General features: G+C 38.2%; 1 protein-coding gene across 3 annotated transcripts in view; it reads right to left on the reverse strand.

Annotated features, from left to right (window-relative positions):
* The window catches only part of VWA2 (von Willebrand factor A domain containing 2), a 49,402-nt gene that overhangs the window by 17,759 nt on the left and 13,331 nt on the right, over positions 1-18,312 (reverse strand). For all 3 annotated transcript variants that reach the window (XR_012477876.1, XM_074233629.1, XM_074233630.1), the window contains exons 3-6: positions 17,753-17,827; positions 13,906-14,039; positions 10,342-10,451; positions 519-713 (exon numbers count right to left, since the gene is read on the reverse strand). Coding sequence is in view for 2 of the 3 variants with exons in the window: in XM_074233629.1 (XP_074089730.1) it covers positions 519-713; positions 10,342-10,451; positions 13,906-14,039; positions 17,753-17,827 (514 nt within the window). In the remaining variant the exon portion in view is untranslated. The remainder of the gene's footprint in view (positions 1-518; positions 714-10,341; positions 10,452-13,905; positions 14,040-17,752; positions 17,828-18,312) is intronic.

The raw sequence follows: 18,312 nt of genomic DNA on the forward strand, positions 1-18,312 counted from the left end.
GCTCAATCCACTGTGCCACCTAGCCGCCCCAAGGTGTATCTTTTGACTCTTTTTTATATCCTCAGCACACTCGAATGAATGAATTGAATTCTAACTCTATTCATTATCAGTGTGACCTGAGACAAGAAATATATTCTGAGCTTCATTTTCTTCATTCTTAAAATGGAGGTGGTATTTATTTTAACCACCTTACCCATTATTCAAAAGAAGAATCTACCTGAAGTGAAAGCACTCAAGTGTAACCTTAAAGTGTTGCATAAATCAAACTTGTTATTACAGTTTAGTTGGAGAGATAAGCTATACATAGAAAAAAATACTTAATAATTCAAGGAAATCTGTGCTAAGTACATAAAGCTAGAGAAAAGCCAAGGTGGATGAGTGACCATCAGGTGAGGTCCATACTGGTCAAGAGGGAGACTTGAGATTTCACAAGCCTAAGTCTAGAGGCTCCGTACACCAGTCAGTTTTCTCTTCTTCTAGGATTGCCATGAGAAGGTGCCTCTTCCTGAGTTTCTTACCTTGGGAACCTGACTCCCACAGCAAAGACCACAATTCCCTTTTCCTTCAGCTGCCTGGCAGGAAGGGCGATGTTTCCTTGGGACTTCCCATCAGTGACGATGACAAGAATCTGAGGGACAGAAGAATTCCTTCCCCCAGGGAAACCTTTGTGGAGAAGGTATTTCAGAGCAAGACCCGTTTCAGTGCTCCCTCCTCTGAAAGTACAAAGAGGAAAAAAAAAGGAAGGCAAAACTGACAAGCTGAGGACAAGAAATAAAGATCAGGACTTAAAATTTGCATTATTCATTTTTCTCCTAAGTGTAGACTTGGAATGATACAGTTCCCCCTGAAAGAAGGCTGGTAGGAAAAGCCCAAAGACAGCAATAGATCCCAGCTCTGCCACTGACATGTGAAACTTTGGAGACCTCACTTTCCTTCAATGGGCCCATTTCCTCAAAGGTAAAATGGGGTAGAGCTGAAATCTAAGGTTCTGTGGGGGATAAAATTGTCCAACCCACAAAAAAAAGAGACTGAGGCAGAACACTGAGCCCATAGCACTTTACTAAATGGTCCAGGATCCCCTCTAATGAAATGGACCTCAGATTTTCCTCATGATCTGAGATACCTCCTTCTTCCAGTTTTATTTTTTATAAGACTTGATACTAGATTTGATGATACCTTAACATTCTAGAGAGGCAAAGTAAAGAAGCCCCATTGGTTGATAGATCTTGCTTTATGGGTCAAAAAATGAAGCATCAGCTAGAAATGGTATATCTTCAGGTTAGGTGAAGCATAGGGTACTTCCACTAAGATATAACTTGCTCATGTTGGACAATAGAGAGCAGTACAGAGGTACAGATATAGGTTAGAGGTGTTTCCATATAATTTAATCATCTCTGATACACTAATATACTGAGTTTGAGTTAACTCTTTCCCCCGGGTGCTGCATGTATTTGTGGGAGATGATGTTTATATGGAAAATGTTTTGGAGCTACTGTTTTTATCTTCCCATCTTAGTAAAGGTCTTTTCTCATAGTTAATGAAAAGCTGATCTATGGAACTAAGGGTTAGAACCTAGGGATCACAGATACACTGTGAGGACCCAATCTATGAGGACAAGTGCAAGTTGGGGAGGATATCAGAGAGGGTAATACATATTTATAGCAGCAATATAATTTATTTCTGAATTTGGAGTGTCAGTCATTAAATGGTACATATATTCTTAAAACTGTGAAATTCTTTTTTTTTTATTTTTAGTTTTTTTGCAAGGCAAATGGGGTAAAGTGGCTTGCCCAAGGCACACAGCTAGGTAATTATTAAGCATCTGAGGCCAGATTTGAACTCAGGTACTCCTGACTCCAGGGCTGGTGCTTTATCCACTGCACCACCTAGCTGCCCATAACTGTGAAATTCTTTTAAAAAAAATCCCTTTTCCTCTTTTCTGCCAATCAGCTGCTACTACTTTAGAACTAGAAGTATATTTTTATCTATTCCAAAGCTGTAATAATCTAAGAATTCATCACCCAGTAGCCAACCCACTAATGATAAGGCACTCTATCCTTGGTTAAACTGGTCCTCACATAAGACGTATATACGAGTGCAAGGATGCCTTGAAAGTGTTTCCATTTTGGTACAAACCGTGAGATATTGGTATAGACTTGGGAAATAATGCTATCTTTCTGGAGTTAGCAAATAGGATGACTGTGGAAGGAAGTGAGGTAGAATGCAAAAGTATAGTGTTTCCAAGTAAATGTCCTTCAATTGGGGAATGGCTTAGCAAACTGTGGTATATGTATATCATGGATCACTATTGTTCTATTAGAAATCAGGAGGGACGGGATTTCAGGGAAGCCTGGAGGGATTTCCATGAACTGATGCTGAATGAGATGAGCAGAACCATGGGAGTGATGTTCAATCTTGAAGGACTTGCTCATTCCATCAGTGCAACAATCGGGAACAATATTGGGCTGTCTGCAAAGGAGAGTGCCATCTGTATCCAGATAAGGAGCTGTGGAATTTGAACAAAGTGCAAGGGCTATTCCCTTTAATTTAGGAAAAAAACAGATATCTTATTGTCTGATCTTGTTACCTCTGAGACTTCTCTTCTTTAAGGATATGATTTCTCTCTCATCACACTCAATTTGGATCAAGGTACAACATGGAAACAAAGTAAAGACTGACAGAGTGCTTTCTGTGGGGGGGTGGGGAGGGAAGCAAGATGGGGGGAAAATTGTAAAACTCAAATAATATCTTTAATGAAAATAAATTTAAAAAACAAAACAAAAAAAAGTATAGGGTTTCAACTTGAGAACGGAATCCAGTCTCAATATGAAGAAGTCTACTCCTTTTTGAGTATTCAATTTCTCATCTGTAATGTGGGTATAAAATTTGCCCTTGCTAATCATGGCATTATTATGATAGAAGAAATGGTTTGTGTTTCAGAAGCCAAAATGGCAGAGTAAGCAGTAAATTTTCATAACTCTCCCATATTTACCCCTAAATAAGTATAAAATAGTACCTCTAAATAAATCCTGGAACATCAGAATCAGCAGAGACGGGGTACAATCTTAACCCAAGAAACTTGGAGTATCACTAAGTATTATCATTGAACCCCACCTCAACAAACAAGCATGAGATCATAAGCCCTAGTACAGTAGAGAAGATAAACCCCAACACTAGGACCCTCACGTGCCTCAGAATAGGCAGGGGAATGGGCAGACATTGGCTCCAAGGTCCCCCCATTTTGCTGCAGCAAAGCCCTGGGCTCCAGTCTGGCTCCCTGCTACTCCTAGGAAGTGTAGAAACACCCCAGTGATCTCAGTACCTGTTGGACACCAGCACTTAGGACTATGGCTTAGAACCAGGTAAGTTGCCAGACCTCTATCCCCATCCAGAGGAAGAAAAAGAAAAAAAGACCCCCCAAACCCCCAAACCTTCAGAATCTGATGAATACCTTTATAAAAATTATTTCTTATGTATCTCTTCCCCTTAGACCTAATTCCTCAACCAAAAATGACTAATCTGTAAACATGTTTATCAAAATGTGTATGTACAATATTAAACTGACTTCACCACTGAGGGGAGGGGGGTGGGAAGGGAGGTGGAAGGAAATTTTGAAACTTAAAAATATACATATACATAAGGATGAATGTTGAAAAACTTTCATAACATGAATTTGGAAAAATAAAATATCAATTAAAAATGTGTAACTCAAAAGCTTACAAAAAGATGAATGTTGAAAACTATCTTTGCATGTAATTGAAAAAATAAAATGCAAAAATCAGAGGAGGCGGTAGATAGAAACACAGCACTGTTGAGAAAGGAAAGAATGAAGAGAGAGAGAGAGAGAGAGAGAGAGAGAGAGAGAGAGAGAGAGAGAGGACAAACAAGAAAATAAGACAGAGGGAAATAAACAGTAACCATAACTTGTGAAAGTGAATGGATGAATTCTCCCATAAAATAGAAGCAGATATTAAGAGTAGATCAAAAACCAGAATCCTACAATATGCTGTTTTTGTAAACACTGACTGTTATGAAGCAGAGAGACACAGAATAAAGGTTAAGGGGCTGGAACAGAATCTATTGTGTTTCAACTGAAGTAAAAAAAAAAAAGCCAGGATAGCAATCCTGATCTCAGATAAAGCAAAAGCAAAAAATAGACCTAATTCAAAGATATAGGGACAGCTAGGTGGTGCAGTGGATAGAGCACTGACCCTGGAGTCAGGCAGACCTGAGTTCAAATTTGGCTTCAGACATTTAATAATTACCTAATTGTGTGACCTTGGGCAAGTCACTTGACTCCATTGCCTTGCAAAAAAACAAAAACAATGAAATAAAATCAATATTAAACATATCAAATGATATAGAATCCAAATTCTTTTTTTTTGGGGGGGGGGGGGCTAAGGTAGTAGGGTCAAATAACTTGCCCAAGGTCACATAGCAGGTAATTTTTGAGTATCTAAGGCCAGACTTAAACTCAGTCGTCCTGACTCCAGGGCTGGTGTTCTATCTACTACACCATCTAGCTGCCCCAGAATCTAAATTATTTTTTTTTCTTTTTTAGGTTTTTTTTCCCAAGGCAATGGGGTTAAGTGGCTTACCCAAGGCCACACAGCTAGGTAATTAAGTGTATGAGGCCAGATTTGAACTCAGGTACTCCTGACTTCAGGGCCGGTGCTCTATCCACTGTGCCACCTAGCCACCCCAGAATCAAAATTCTTAAAGGAGAAATTGAGTTACCGGTTCATGAACAAAACAAGAAATAGAGAGCATTAGAAAATGTAAAAATACATCATTCTGATTATATTAAATTAAAAAGCTTTTACACAAATAAAATCAATTCAACCAAAATTAAAAGGAAAGCAGAAAACTGGAAAATACTCTTTACAGGAATTGTCTCTGATAAAGGCTGCATTTCTCAAATATATAGAGAAGTAAATTTATAAGAATACAAGTCATTCCCAATTAATAAATGGTCAAAGGATATGAACAGGCAGTTTTCAGATGATGAAATCAAAGTTATCTATAGACCTATGAAGAAGTGTTCTAAATCACTTTTGATTAAAGAAATGCAAATTAAAATAACTCTGAGGTACCACCTCATACAAATTAGATTGGCTAATGTTACAGAAAAGAAAATGATAAATGTTGCAGAGGAAGTGGGGAAATTGGGATGGACCAACAGTGGCTGGTGGAGTTGTGAACTAATCCACCCGTTCCGGAAAGCAATCTGGAATACAAACAAACTGTGCATACTCTTTGATCTAGCCATCCCTAGCATTGCTAGGTTTGTATCCCAAAGAGATCATTAAAATGTGCAAAGACATTTGTGGTGGCAAAATATTGGAAATTGAAGGGATGCTCATCAATTGAGGAACAGCTGTGATATATGTGGGGAAAGCTGTTGGTATATGAATGTTATAGAATACTACTATGCAATAAGAAATGAGGAATAGACCCCAGAAGAGGGGAAGGAACATTATGGGAAGGTATTACCCAGAATATTCACCCCCCAGGTATTCAGAAAAATCTGTAGTGAACTGATGCTGAATGATGAACAGAACCAGGAAAACATTCTACACAGTATCAGCAACACCATGTGATGATCAATTATGAATGACTCAGATCTTCTTAGCAACACAATGATGGAAGACAAATACAAAGGACTCACAAAGGAAAATGTTATCCATATCCAGATAAAGAACTGGTGGACTCAATGCAGATAAAAATAAATTTTTTCACTTACTTTATTCTTTTTTCATGTTTTTTTCTTTTGATCTAGTTCTTCTTTCACAACTGTAACTAATATGGAAATATGTTCTATAGCCCATGTCTAACCTACATAAAAGTGCCTACCATTTTAGGTAGAGTGGAGGGAGAGAAGAAAATTTGAAATTCAAAATCCTGTAAAAATAAATGCCAAAAATTGTCCAGATATGTAATTAGGTAAAAAATAAACTATAATTAAAAATTATGTGCAAACTTTAAGGGACCATAGAAATGATTCACTGTTTCTGACAGTGACAGTGACAGTTTCTGACAGCCCTGGAGTAAGGACGACTGAGTTTAAGTCTGGCCTTAGATACTCAAAAATTACCTGCTATGTGACCTTGGGCAAGTTATTTGACCCTACTACCTTGGCCCCCCCAAAAAAGAATTTGGATTCTATATCATTTGCCATAGGCTCCCATTCAAAGACACTGATCCTGTCACAAAATGAATATTCTATGAAGTCATCTTCGACTATATAGCTGATACCAAAATTAATATAAACCATCGTGGTCTTCACAACAACTGTTTTCAACAAGACTTATGTCTAAGTGTCTGAGGCCAGATAATTCTCACAAGCTCTGGATTCTTTTTTTGTTTTGTTTTTTGCTTTTTTGCGAGGCAATGGGGTTAAGTGACTTGCCCAAGGTCACCCAGCTAAGTAATTATTAAGTGTCTAAGGCAGGATTTGAACTCAAAACTTCCTGGATTTGAACTCCAGGACTGGTGATCTATCCATTCCATCACCAGTTGCTCCCAGCTCTGGATTCTTGAATGGCAATCTGTTCTCTACATCATACATTTAGCTATTTTTCTCACTTAAACCCCAAAAGAATCATAATCCTAAGAGCTAAGAACTTGCTAATGAAACTTTTTGTGATGTGGCATCCTGGCTATAACTGAATTTTCCAGTGCTCTCAAAGTAGTTAAGGCCAATCCATCATTACTCAATTTAAAGCATCCTTGTTTGCTTTACCCCTAACTTCCCATCCCATAGCCTCAATCACAGGAGCTAAAAATAAAATACTCATCTTTGTTCCCTTATTTTTTGTAATTCATTTCCCTTTAACAATTGTCTTTTTTAAGAAATTCTTTTTTTGAACACTTGCCAAAAGATAAATCTGACCTCCCCCTGTGGATTCTAGCCTCCTTCTTCAAATCCTCTCTTTTGTAGCTAGGGTTCAGTAAGCAAACTCCCCAATCCTTTTAATCCAAATGGAGGAGGCAGGCTTTCCCTCTTGGACTCCATTATCCAGTACATCCATCCAAAGGTGATGTGAAGCCATACAGATGCTGTTGGTTGACCAGGGCCAGACCTGGCAGGGTAGAGTAGCTGGGTCAACCGGTGAAGACCTCATCTTGTACCAGGGCAACACTCTCATGAGACAGCTGGAATGATCCAACTCCATGATGCATAGAAAGGACGTGTCATGACTCTCAAGTGCTTGTGAAGGCAGATAATGGGATGGATGGAGGACTACTCCTCTCTTCTAGTAGAATTAAGGGGGAAGGAGCATTATGGGACGGGAGCCTTTTGGGGAAGGAACCAGAGAGGCAAAGCTTCCATCATGGGAAATCAAATCTCTTAATTAAAATTTACTGGATGGACTTCCTACTGATTGACCAAAGCCTGCAGCTCAACTTCCTGGATGCCTACCCCTAATTCTTTGCCTGTGGAGCCCAGATCTCTTTCTGGGAAAATACTCACAGTCTTCCTGGCATCACCCAGAACATGACAATGGTAATCAATGAGAGGTTCATTCCTGGCTCCTCATGGTCTCAATAAAGGTTTTAAAACATGCATGAGACACTATAGGGCAATGGTGTTAAAGTCAAATAGAAAAAGTTTACTAACCATATGTAAGGATCCCTGAAAATGCATATTATGTTAGAAAACCACATATAAAAACATGTATGTATTATGTATATAATGTATCTGTATAGATATCATTAACACATCAATATGTTAAAATTAGTAACTAAATTCTCATCTAATTCAGCAGCACTCAGGAGTGTTAGGGGTCATGGGCTGTGTTAGACACCTCTCACTAAGGGGATTGAATATTGGACTTCAAGTCAGAAAACCTTGGATTTGAATCCTGCCTCTAACAATTACTCTGAGACCCCCAGCAAGTCAGACTCAATTTCTTTTTTTTTAAAGGTTTTTACAAGGCAATGGGGGTAAGTGGCTTGCCCAAGGCCACACAGCTAAGTAATTATTAAGTGTCTGAGACTGGATTTGAATTCAGGTACTACTGGCTCCAGGGCTGGTGCTCTAGCTACTGTGCCACCTAGCTGCTCCCAGATTCAATTTCTTAATCTGAAAAATGGGTATTATGATAATAACCACACTTAACTCAAGGGCTGTTATGAGAATCAAATAAGATACCATATGGAAAGTACTTCCCAACCCTTAAAATGTGAACTGAATATCAGTTTTGGGATTTGGGATATCAAAATGGTTGTACAGTCATTTCTGGCAATTATGAGTAGTATGCCTCATACTACCTGGATGGTCTTTGCCTAGTAAATACTAATAATGACTGACATGTACATATTGCTTTAAAGTTTCCAAGGAGTTCAAGAAAGGTAATCCCGTTTAAGCTCATAAAAACAATATGATGTAACTGATGTGAACATTATTGCTTGCATTTTACAGATTAGGAAATTGAGGCTCAGGAGTTCAATTACTTTCTCATGGTAACCCAGCAAACGGCAGAGGAAGGATTTGGACCCATATCAAGTTCATCACTTCAAAATGTCATCAAAATGTCATTGTTCCCTACCAACAAAAGTGAACCAAGAAGTTCTGGCAAGTGTTGTCTGACATGGGCTCTGCTTCATTCATAATGGGGTTTCTGGCTTTAGAATCATGAGTCATTCAACCTGGAATGTTGGGGGATGAGAGAGTGCAGGACCAGAGCTGAAGTATTTATTTTCTTTTTCAGGGACCAAATTTTTTTAAAAATTAAAGACATCTGTTGGTTATTGTTTTATAGAATCTGGCTGTAAAATGTCCCTACATTTTTTTTTAAACCAATTCATGATAGCCCCTTAGGATGGGGATTCTTAGCTCAGAAGTCTGTGAAAGTTTCTTTTCTAATACTGAGAAGGGCTCTACTAGATTGACAAAGGTGTCTATGACACTTAAAAGATTAAGAACCCCTACCTTAGGATTGTCACCCTTTCAAAAGACAATTCTCTAGATATTAGAAGAGTCTTCTTCTAAGGACCTGAATATAGGCACTTGTAAATTCACAGAGTGGGCATAGCATGGTGGACAACAGAGTGACAAACTGGGACCTGAGAAAAGCTTGGTACAAACCTCCAACCTCTACTAGCCATGCGTAGTTGGCCAAGTCCTTTCTGAAGCTAAACCACAGGGAAAATAGTGTTTTGTTACCCTTCTGAGTGCTGTTCTGAGGCTTACGTGGAACCACTGAAATAAAGCTCTCTGAAACTCTGAAGAGTAATGTAAGGATCAGTCACTATTAGTTTAATTGTGATTATGGGAGACTAGAAGTTACACATCTTTGTATTCATTCATGAATTCCTATATGGCAACACTGGCCTCATGAGCTTCTGGAGACTATGATCTGCAGGGTACAGCTCTTCCCAGCCTCAAGTGGAAATAGCTGAGATCACCATTAAAAAAAAAATATCAAAGGAGCTCGCAGTGCCAGAGTTATCTCTAGACTCTGAGATTCCTTTTTCCCAGGGAAAAAAAGAAATTAGTATTTTCTGGTTTTCCCCCACCCAGAATTATTTGATCATCTCCAACACTTAAACCTTTCATCTCTAAAGAGGTCATTCTTTTGTCAACATTCTTCTGTCCTGATTCATAACATTTCATCTTGATGCTAAGCTCCAGACTTTTTGGCACAACCTCATTTTGACCCCCAAGAGTGGTCAAAAATAAGTCACTATTGCCTTCAATGGCCTTTATAGATACAAGAACCGAGACAGTGACCACATAGACTCTGTTCTGGCCCAATCCCTAACCTCCAACAGAAGATAGAGAGACCACAAATAGACTTGTTTAAACATCTCTTAAATATCACTACTGGCTCTTAATTAGCACAATCTTAACATTTTCATTTTTAAACATGTTTTTTAAAAGTTTTCTGCCATCTTTAGTTGAGAGGCATTTGAGCAGCTAGGTGGCACAGTGAAGAGTGTGCCCATTCTGAAGCCAGAAGCAAGTTCTGATATATCTGACTCTTTGTGGCCCCAAGGGGTTTTCTTAGCAGAAATACTAGAGGGGTTTACCTTTTCCTTCCAAAAGAGGTCAAGTGATGTGACCAGGATCACACAGCTAGTCAGTGTCTGAGGCCAGATTTGAACTCAGGTCTGTTTTGAGATCCAGTATATAGCTGCATATGATATATGTGTGAATATATTTGTATGTGTACACTACATGCTTGTGTGTATGTGTATGCATGTATATATGTATGTAATGGCAACTCTCCAAAGCCACAGCTTCATAAACATGTACCAGGAGGGGCAGAAGCCTCTGAGTGGAGCCATCTTAGAAGTCTACATAAAAAAAAACTAGAGTTACTGGATCATACTTACTTGAAAACTATTTTCTTGATTTTTTCTTTTACTTCTTCTCTGGTAAAAAATGAATCCAAAGTGAATTCCAGTTGAGGAATTGAGCTAAATTGTAATACACCCACTCTGACCTGTAGGCAAAACATTGAACTTGAGTTGGTAAAATGTGTAGTTTCAAACTTATTCCAACCCAGCAACCACCAAATTCATCCCAAAGGTTTTCTGTTTTTGTTTTTTAACACATGACTCAAAAGGAAGCATAACATTGAGGAGAAAATGAATGGGCAAAGTGGTATCTGAAGAGGGTTTCACCAATGGGGGTTTTTTCCCCAACCCCTTTTATCTCCATATATAATCTCTGCTTTCCCCTCCTCCCCCAAAGAATAAGTGGATTTTCTTTAAATTACTGGTAACCTGTGGAAATGGAGAAGCTACACCTGTTTTGAGGAGCATGTTGTCACTCGATATTTATTACAGTTTCCTTGTTTGATAGTTAACCATATTACATTTCTTGAGACACCCTCTGGAACTGAGTAATTGAAAAGTTCTCAAATCCACTGTCCTCAGGTTGAGAACCAGTTAGGAATACATGCCAGAATCTAGAGACTAATTTGAAAAATGTCAAATTAGTTATGGCACAAGCCCCCCCCCCCCCCAAACAGATGCAGTATCTTCAGGAAGAGGGAAGGTTGTGCTAAGAAACAAAGAACCTCTGTGTACTGTGCCGAAGGAAAGCAATTCTGAGTAAACCACTCGATGGGTCCAGGAAACAGGTGGGCAGGTAATACTTCTATGACTCAAGCCCTCCATCCACTCCTTTGTTTTCCAGAATGTCAGAAGAAACAATATCCCCAGACAACATTCTAATTGCCTCTCCCTTCAGCAGTCCCCAACCGAGAGACTAAGATATGAAATAGGAAAAATTATTCACAAATAAACAATCCCATTTTCCATATCCCACTGAATTCATCTGCTCCGGTATATAATTCAGGAGTTTTGAGATAGCTAACTAAAATATTTCACTCAACTGGTTACCTTACCACATCTGTTTTCCTTTCTAGATGAAGTGAGTTCAGGTAAGTAAACATCAGGTATTTTGAATAATAAGGTAATTAAGTCAATGTGAGAGAGAGAGGCTGCTCTAGGATGATAGAGTGTTGGCTTAAGAGACAAGGGACAAGGAAGAAGCCGTTCTGAATCATGTTGGGGCAAGAGAGGAGATCCTTTGAGACAAACAGCTATTGTTTACAGGGTTGAGCAGGAAAGGGGAGGCCGCCAAATAAGTAGAGGGCAACTTAAATCATCGGTTCAAAAGTTAAGGCGTTTAATATAATTGGTGGTTTGGAAGAAAAATGGTTAATTTCCCCCTGCATCGTTCACTGCCTGTGAAGGAGTAAGGAGCAAGCTTTTTAAGACCACATTATAATTACCATATTATTATTATATATAGGAAGTTAACTTCTCTGCTTTTAAATGCCAAGAGGAAGACTTCAAATACCTTAAATCCAACCCTCTAAGATGGCAACATTCAAATGCTTTAATTCCTGTACATTTAAAAATTCTGACCCTGAAAGCAAAAGAATGGAAAAGCAAAGTTACAAGTCATATGCTCAATGGGAAGACAAAAGATCTGTAAAAGGTGTGGGTGGCAAAGCTAAATCCTGAACTACAAATAGTGGAGGGGGGATGGAAAGAATCAACCTATTAGGTAATCCTTAAAACCCAATGGGTTCCCCCTTTAACTGGACATTAACAACTTGCAATCTCAGAATTTAAAAAAAGGATCTTATTTTAAAAAAGTCATCCAAGCTCCATGCAAGGATCACTTTTACAACATATCTGATGGGTGGATTTCAGTCTTTATTTAAATGCTTTCAATGATTAGAACCTACTCCTCATTGTGGGACAGTTGTATTTGTTAGAATGATGTTAAGCCCAGGTCTGCCTTTGGGAGTCAATTTCTGCTCTAAGGAACAAGTTTCTCCTTTCTTTGAAACAATCACTTTATATAACTGAAGTCTTTTCCTCTCCTCATTCATTCTGCATCTTTCAAATTACCACACCATCCTGATCATTAGCTTTTTCTCTCTCTTTTCCAAGGGCTTAATTACTTCATTACTCAAAATACCTGAATTCATTTCATGAAGAAAGGAAAATGGATGTGCTAAGTTGATCCAGGGTAAGTATGAGGACCAGTTGAGTGAAATATTTTGATGAACTATCTCAAAATTTCAAAATTATATTCTGGAGCCGATGAACTTAATGGGACTTAAAGGAACTTAAAATGAGGAGTTTAGAATAGAGATACTCCAAGTGTCATCTGACACTTTCTATCTCAAATATTGGACTTTCTTTTGCTGATGACAAAGGGAATGAGACTTTATTCACCCAAATTTGTCTGTCCGCTTGGTTCTAAATGGAGTCTGCCAAATGGGCAAGGCTCCTAGGATATCTAAGGTCAGCTGTAGAAGCTGTCCAATGTACAAGTTTTCAGCCTGCCAGGATGCCATGGGTGAACCAGGTTGTAAGGAACTGTCATTTCATGATGTCTTGATCTCCCTTCAGAATGAGAAGACACAAACTGGAATCTGTTCCCCATAGCCACAGAGCTGAGATATTTCTTTATTCTTTATTTATTATATTTTTTTATCCAACATTCTTGTTGCCTCTTCAGGGGAGACTTGGGCTACAAGTCACCCTAGGTTAAACCACCAGTTCTGCAACCAGTTATACAGGAGAAGTAGTCTGTAGGAAGAAGTGTACTCTGGGGCATCTCCCAACTCTGAACTCTACAATTTCTATGACTTATCAGAGATCTGCTTCCCTATATGTGTTTACATTAAATTATAGGATAATGCAGAATGATTCTCATTTCTAGACATGGTCAACATAGAGATTGACCTATTGTTTGACTATGCATATTTCTTATAAGGGCTTTGTTTTTCTTTTCTTTTTTCCCCCCAGTATATTTTTTTGGGGAAGGGGCAGTTGAAGGAAAAGGAGAGAAAATAAATGTTTATTAATTTAAAATTTTTAATTTTTTAAAAAAGTTGCTTAGCATGATGATATGGGTAAAAACTCTCAGTCTATATCCAACATTCCTGTTCCCTTCTAGGGCAGGTCCTAGATCCATCTCAACCAGTGTTGCTTAGCCTATAGGTACTGCTATATTGGCAAAGGTGTTACGTTCTATGCTAGGTCAAATTCTCCAATATAAGATGATCATTTTCCCATAATGATACCCCAAAGCAGGAAAAGGTTTGCTCTAATTAAAAGTCTGTTGGTTTTTCTGAGATTAGCCTAGGAATGTCAGCTTAGAATCCTATGTGTTACTCTCATCTCTAATTTAAGAAAATTATGGCTTTGTCAATGAAACTGCCAATTTTTAGAAATAAGATCCAGGAAAATCACATATTACTCACAAAGAAGAGGTACTACCTGTATCAAATATGCTAATTTCACCAGGTTTGGAAAATGGGGAGTATCTATAAATTTGGAAAGGGCTATTCTCATTCTTGATATCATTCACATAAGGTTTTTAGATTTAATGGGGGTTTTATAAAGACCAGCAAAATTGGTACTCACTCTATCTGGATCGATGGCCAAGGCATCACACAATTTAATGGCAAAGTACTTAGACCTTTCAAAGCTTCCTTTCCCAATGCTGTGAGAACCATCCAAGGCAAAGAGGACATCCAGGGCAGCAGAACACTGCATCACTAGGAAAGGGAAGAACCTCGATGTTGATTCAGATCCATTATAGACCAAATTCATACATGGGATTCCCTCCAGAAAATACCACCAATTGATACTGTGAACAGCATCTTAGCAATAGTCAGCCTGGCAAACAGTATTGGGACTTGGGTCTGTATTTTGCAACTAGGTGGAGAACCATGTTTTTTTACTATTCTGACTGAACAGAGGGTCTATAGATATAAATATGGAAGTGGAGGTTAGCTAGCAAAAAAGAGTGGCAGTGACAGCATAGCTACCAAAATAAATAGACTGTAACATGGCTGAGAATCATGAGCAAAGAGTAGTGTCCATAAATCATGGTGAGTGCGATAATCTAGCAACATAAAAGATTTGATTGTGGTAGAACAGGGTTATTTAAATAAAATATGTATAGGGGATAGGGATTAGACCTATGATTCCACTGGTCTAGAGAACTCTCAGGTAAAGAACTTCTCTGCAATTTGGAGTCTGTGGATTTTCTAAAGCATAGAGAGATTAAATGACCTGTCCAAGGAAGGTCGCAAAACTTCTATGTGCCAGAAGCAAGATTTGATCCAGGTCTTGGCTTTGAGACTAGTTCTCTGCTACACTAAGAAGTAGAATGCTTTAAAGATTAGGACTTTTCTTGTTCCTTCCTCTTCAGGGAGAGGATCATCTATGGAACTTCAGATCAAGGAGACAGAAATAGATATCCTTCCTTTCTGTCTCATAGATCCTGCTATAGGTGTATCAATTGATACCTTAATATCATTCCCTGTTCACCAGCCCTGGAGTCAGGAGGACCTGAGTTCAAATCCAGCCTCTGTCACTTTCTAATTACCTAGCTGTGTGACCTTGGGCAAGTCATCTAACCCCACTGCCTTGCAAACAAATAAACAAACAAACAAATAAATATCATTCCCTGTTACTCCTTCCCCATCCCTTCCAAGCTCTCAATCTAGGGTGCCTCTGCTTAAGCTATAGAGATGTTCATCAAATAGACCAGAAAAAAAGCTCATCACTTTCAGCATCATATAGCTGTTTTAATTCTTATGAAAAAGTTCCCTTCATATAGCAGACAAGCTCAAATAAGGAGGCCAATTCCCCTCTTTTACGTGATTCTGAGTGTTGTTCTCCCTTGCTTACTTCTATTTTCCTTATTCTAAATATAATGCCATTGGGCAAATGCTTAGTTCTCCAATATTTTACTTTGCCCCTAGTTCTTTCCCTAGCTAATTCTTTGACAGGGATAACATTCACTTAATTTTCCAAGATAGGAAAGATGATTTTTTTCCCCTTTGTCCAAAAGACAGAAAGTTAGTTCATATGGATGGTAAGTCAGTTGAGATATTGGAATATAATGTCCCACTTGAGTTTCAAACTTAACTACCTCAGGGCTCTGGGATCCCTAGTTGGAAGAACTTGTCTAGGAAATAGGGAACTTGTCTTTGGAAACAGGCTTAATTAAGGGCAGCAGCAAATTGGCAGGAGAAAAAAAAAGTATGAGTCCAGTTTAGTAAACAACGATGTTAAGAATATCATTGACAACCAAAACCACATCTCAGAATAAAAAAAAAAATTAAATGAAAAAAATGTCATGAAATTATAAACTAAAAACCTATTGTTGAGTAAGCAGAAAGATACTGGAATTTTAATTGCTTTATTTTATGGGCTATCTGCTATTTATTTCAATCACAGGATTATAAATCCTCTAGAGCCAGAAGGGGCCTGAGAGATCATTTAAAATAAGATCCTCATTAAGTTGATTCAACAAGCATTTAGCATGAGATTTGAAGCAACAAGAATGAGTTGTAAAAGAGTGATGATTTGAATCCAAGTGTTTTGCCTCCAAATTCAGTGCTCTTTCCATTTTATTATGTTTACTAGAATTCTGGATGATTCAGAGCAACCTTAGCTTATTAAGACATGAGGAGTATGAGAAGTGAAATGGTAGTAAATATTTAACAATTGTTTGTGGGGGGGCAGAGATGCTATAGGATACTTTTAAATTTTAACTGCATTATTAGAATTTTCTCCATCACCTTTTTTAAAAGTATTTTTGTGGGGAGGCTAGGTGGCACAGTGGATAAAGCACTGGCCCTGGAGTCAGGAGTACCTGGGTTCAAATCTAGGCTCAGACACTTAATGCAAGCTAATAACAGTTAGATGAAGGATTTAGGGTTTTTTTTGGTGAGGGGAGGCAATGTGGAGACTTGTGCAGGGTCCCACAACAAGAAAGTGACTAAAGCCAGATTCAAAGCCATATCTTCCTGACTTTATTACATAACAAATCTATTACTCTGACCACCATATTATACTGCCTCTCAACAGTTGGAAAGGAAAGAAAACTCAGAACTGGGTCAGCAGGATTTCTTCTGATCCTGAGAAGTCATTTCAGCTCCAAGAATATGACACATCTCTAAGACATCCTGGCTATCCTCAATGGTGATTCTAAATGAAATTATAGATACTTCATATGAAGTAAAATAAGTTTCCTAGAAGAAGTGGCTTAGGGTGATCAATATTCTCACACTCTACTGTTTTATATATATTTTTTTGTTTACTACTAGATATCCACCTACCACTACTAGGTCAGTCAACTTGAGATCAGAACCAGAGAAAAATGATGATAGGAGCAGGGAAGTACAGGTTTAAGGTCAGATGTTGGCCTGGAGATTCCATAAAAATGGCCAGAGTCAAGTAAAATAAGTTATTTTCAAACCCTAACTGGTAAAATCCAGCTTAAAGTAGCCTACAGTGGCTCTTATTTATTTGTTTGTTTGTTTGTTTCTGCAAGGCAATGGGGTTAAATGACTTGCCCAAGGTCACAAAGCTATTAAGCAAGATCTTAAGTGTCTAAGGCCAGATTTAAACTCAAGTCCTCCTGACTCCATGCTGGGTGCTCTATCCACTGCACCACCTAGCTGTCCCTGCTCTTAGTTTTTAAATGCAAATAACAGTTGAATGCAACGTAAATCTAGTGGAAAGAGCCCAGGTCTTGGGAGTTTGAGTTCTAATCCTGGCTCAGGAACCAAACAGTTGTGCTCCTTTAGACCAAAATCCTTTATTTTTTTTGGACCTTGATTTTCTCATTTGTAAAAAAAAAAAAAAAGGAGGTTTAAGGATCAGAACAGGTGACCTCTAAGATACTATTCAACTCTGCTTATGATTCTACTTTTTAGTAGATGACCTCATTAGCTAAGGACTTGCATCTTTGTCATGCCCTTTACTTACCTGGCCACTTTAAATAGTATCCCCAGGGTGGCTAGGTGGCGCAGTGGATAGAGCACTGGCCCTGGAGTCAGGAGTATCTGAGTTCAAATCCAGCCTCAGAAGCTTAATAATTACCTAGCTGTGTAGCCTTAGGCAAGTCACTTAACCCCATTGCCTTGCAAAAACTAAAAAAAAAATCTAAAAATAAAAAAAAGTAAATAAATAGTGTTTCCCATCCTATGTACTTAAAATTGTCTCCTCACCCCTAGGTGAGTGTGTGCAAGAAACTCTACTCTAAAACTACTATGTGGTATTTAGGGAGCTAGCTGAAGATCCTAGACCACATGAATGGTCCCATACTGTGAACAAGATGGTGGGACATCAAATGCTTTTTTGATGATGATGATTGATATGGAGTAGGAATGTCACTTCAGCATGAAAAAAGTCCCTGGGAAATAAAAACAGGTGATTAGAAGTTTCTTTTCTGTTTATAATAGAAACTCACATTGACTGGCAGCTGCAATCTTCACAACTGTCTCCTGGCTTGCATACAGTTCCTGGAAAGTGAAAGATGGTAGCACTATGGAAACAAATAAATAGACAACAGTTATACTAGCAGGCTTTTAATGGCAGGGGAACATTTCTGTTCAATGCAGAATTTAGTAAATATCAAGTGAGAGACAGTAAATGGAAAACTCTGGGAACTTTTATGTGACTTATCTCTTGCCCAATTATTTGTATAATATTAGTAATAAGGAGAGAGGTATATGGATAGAAAATAGCCTGGGAATCTGGAGGACCTGAGTTCCAATCCTGACTCTGACACATACTAGATGTGATACCAAGAACAGTACCTTCAGGTAAGGACCCAGGACTATAATGTAGTCAAGTTGCTAGACTCAGGGTCTCTACACCAAGAGTTCCTAAATTTGAATTAAGTCATAAGTTTGGACCAAAGCTATAATTATAATGTAAGAATAATTTGTATATAAACTATATATATATATATGATAAAACATATAAAGTACATAAATGCAGTTAGAAAGTATATATTAAATCTATAAG

Source organism: Macrotis lagotis, chromosome 4, assembly GCF_037893015.1.
Source record: "Macrotis lagotis isolate mMagLag1 chromosome 4, bilby.v1.9.chrom.fasta, whole genome shotgun sequence".
In the NCBI taxonomy this organism is placed as follows: domain Eukaryota; kingdom Metazoa; phylum Chordata; class Mammalia; order Peramelemorphia; family Peramelidae; genus Macrotis; species Macrotis lagotis.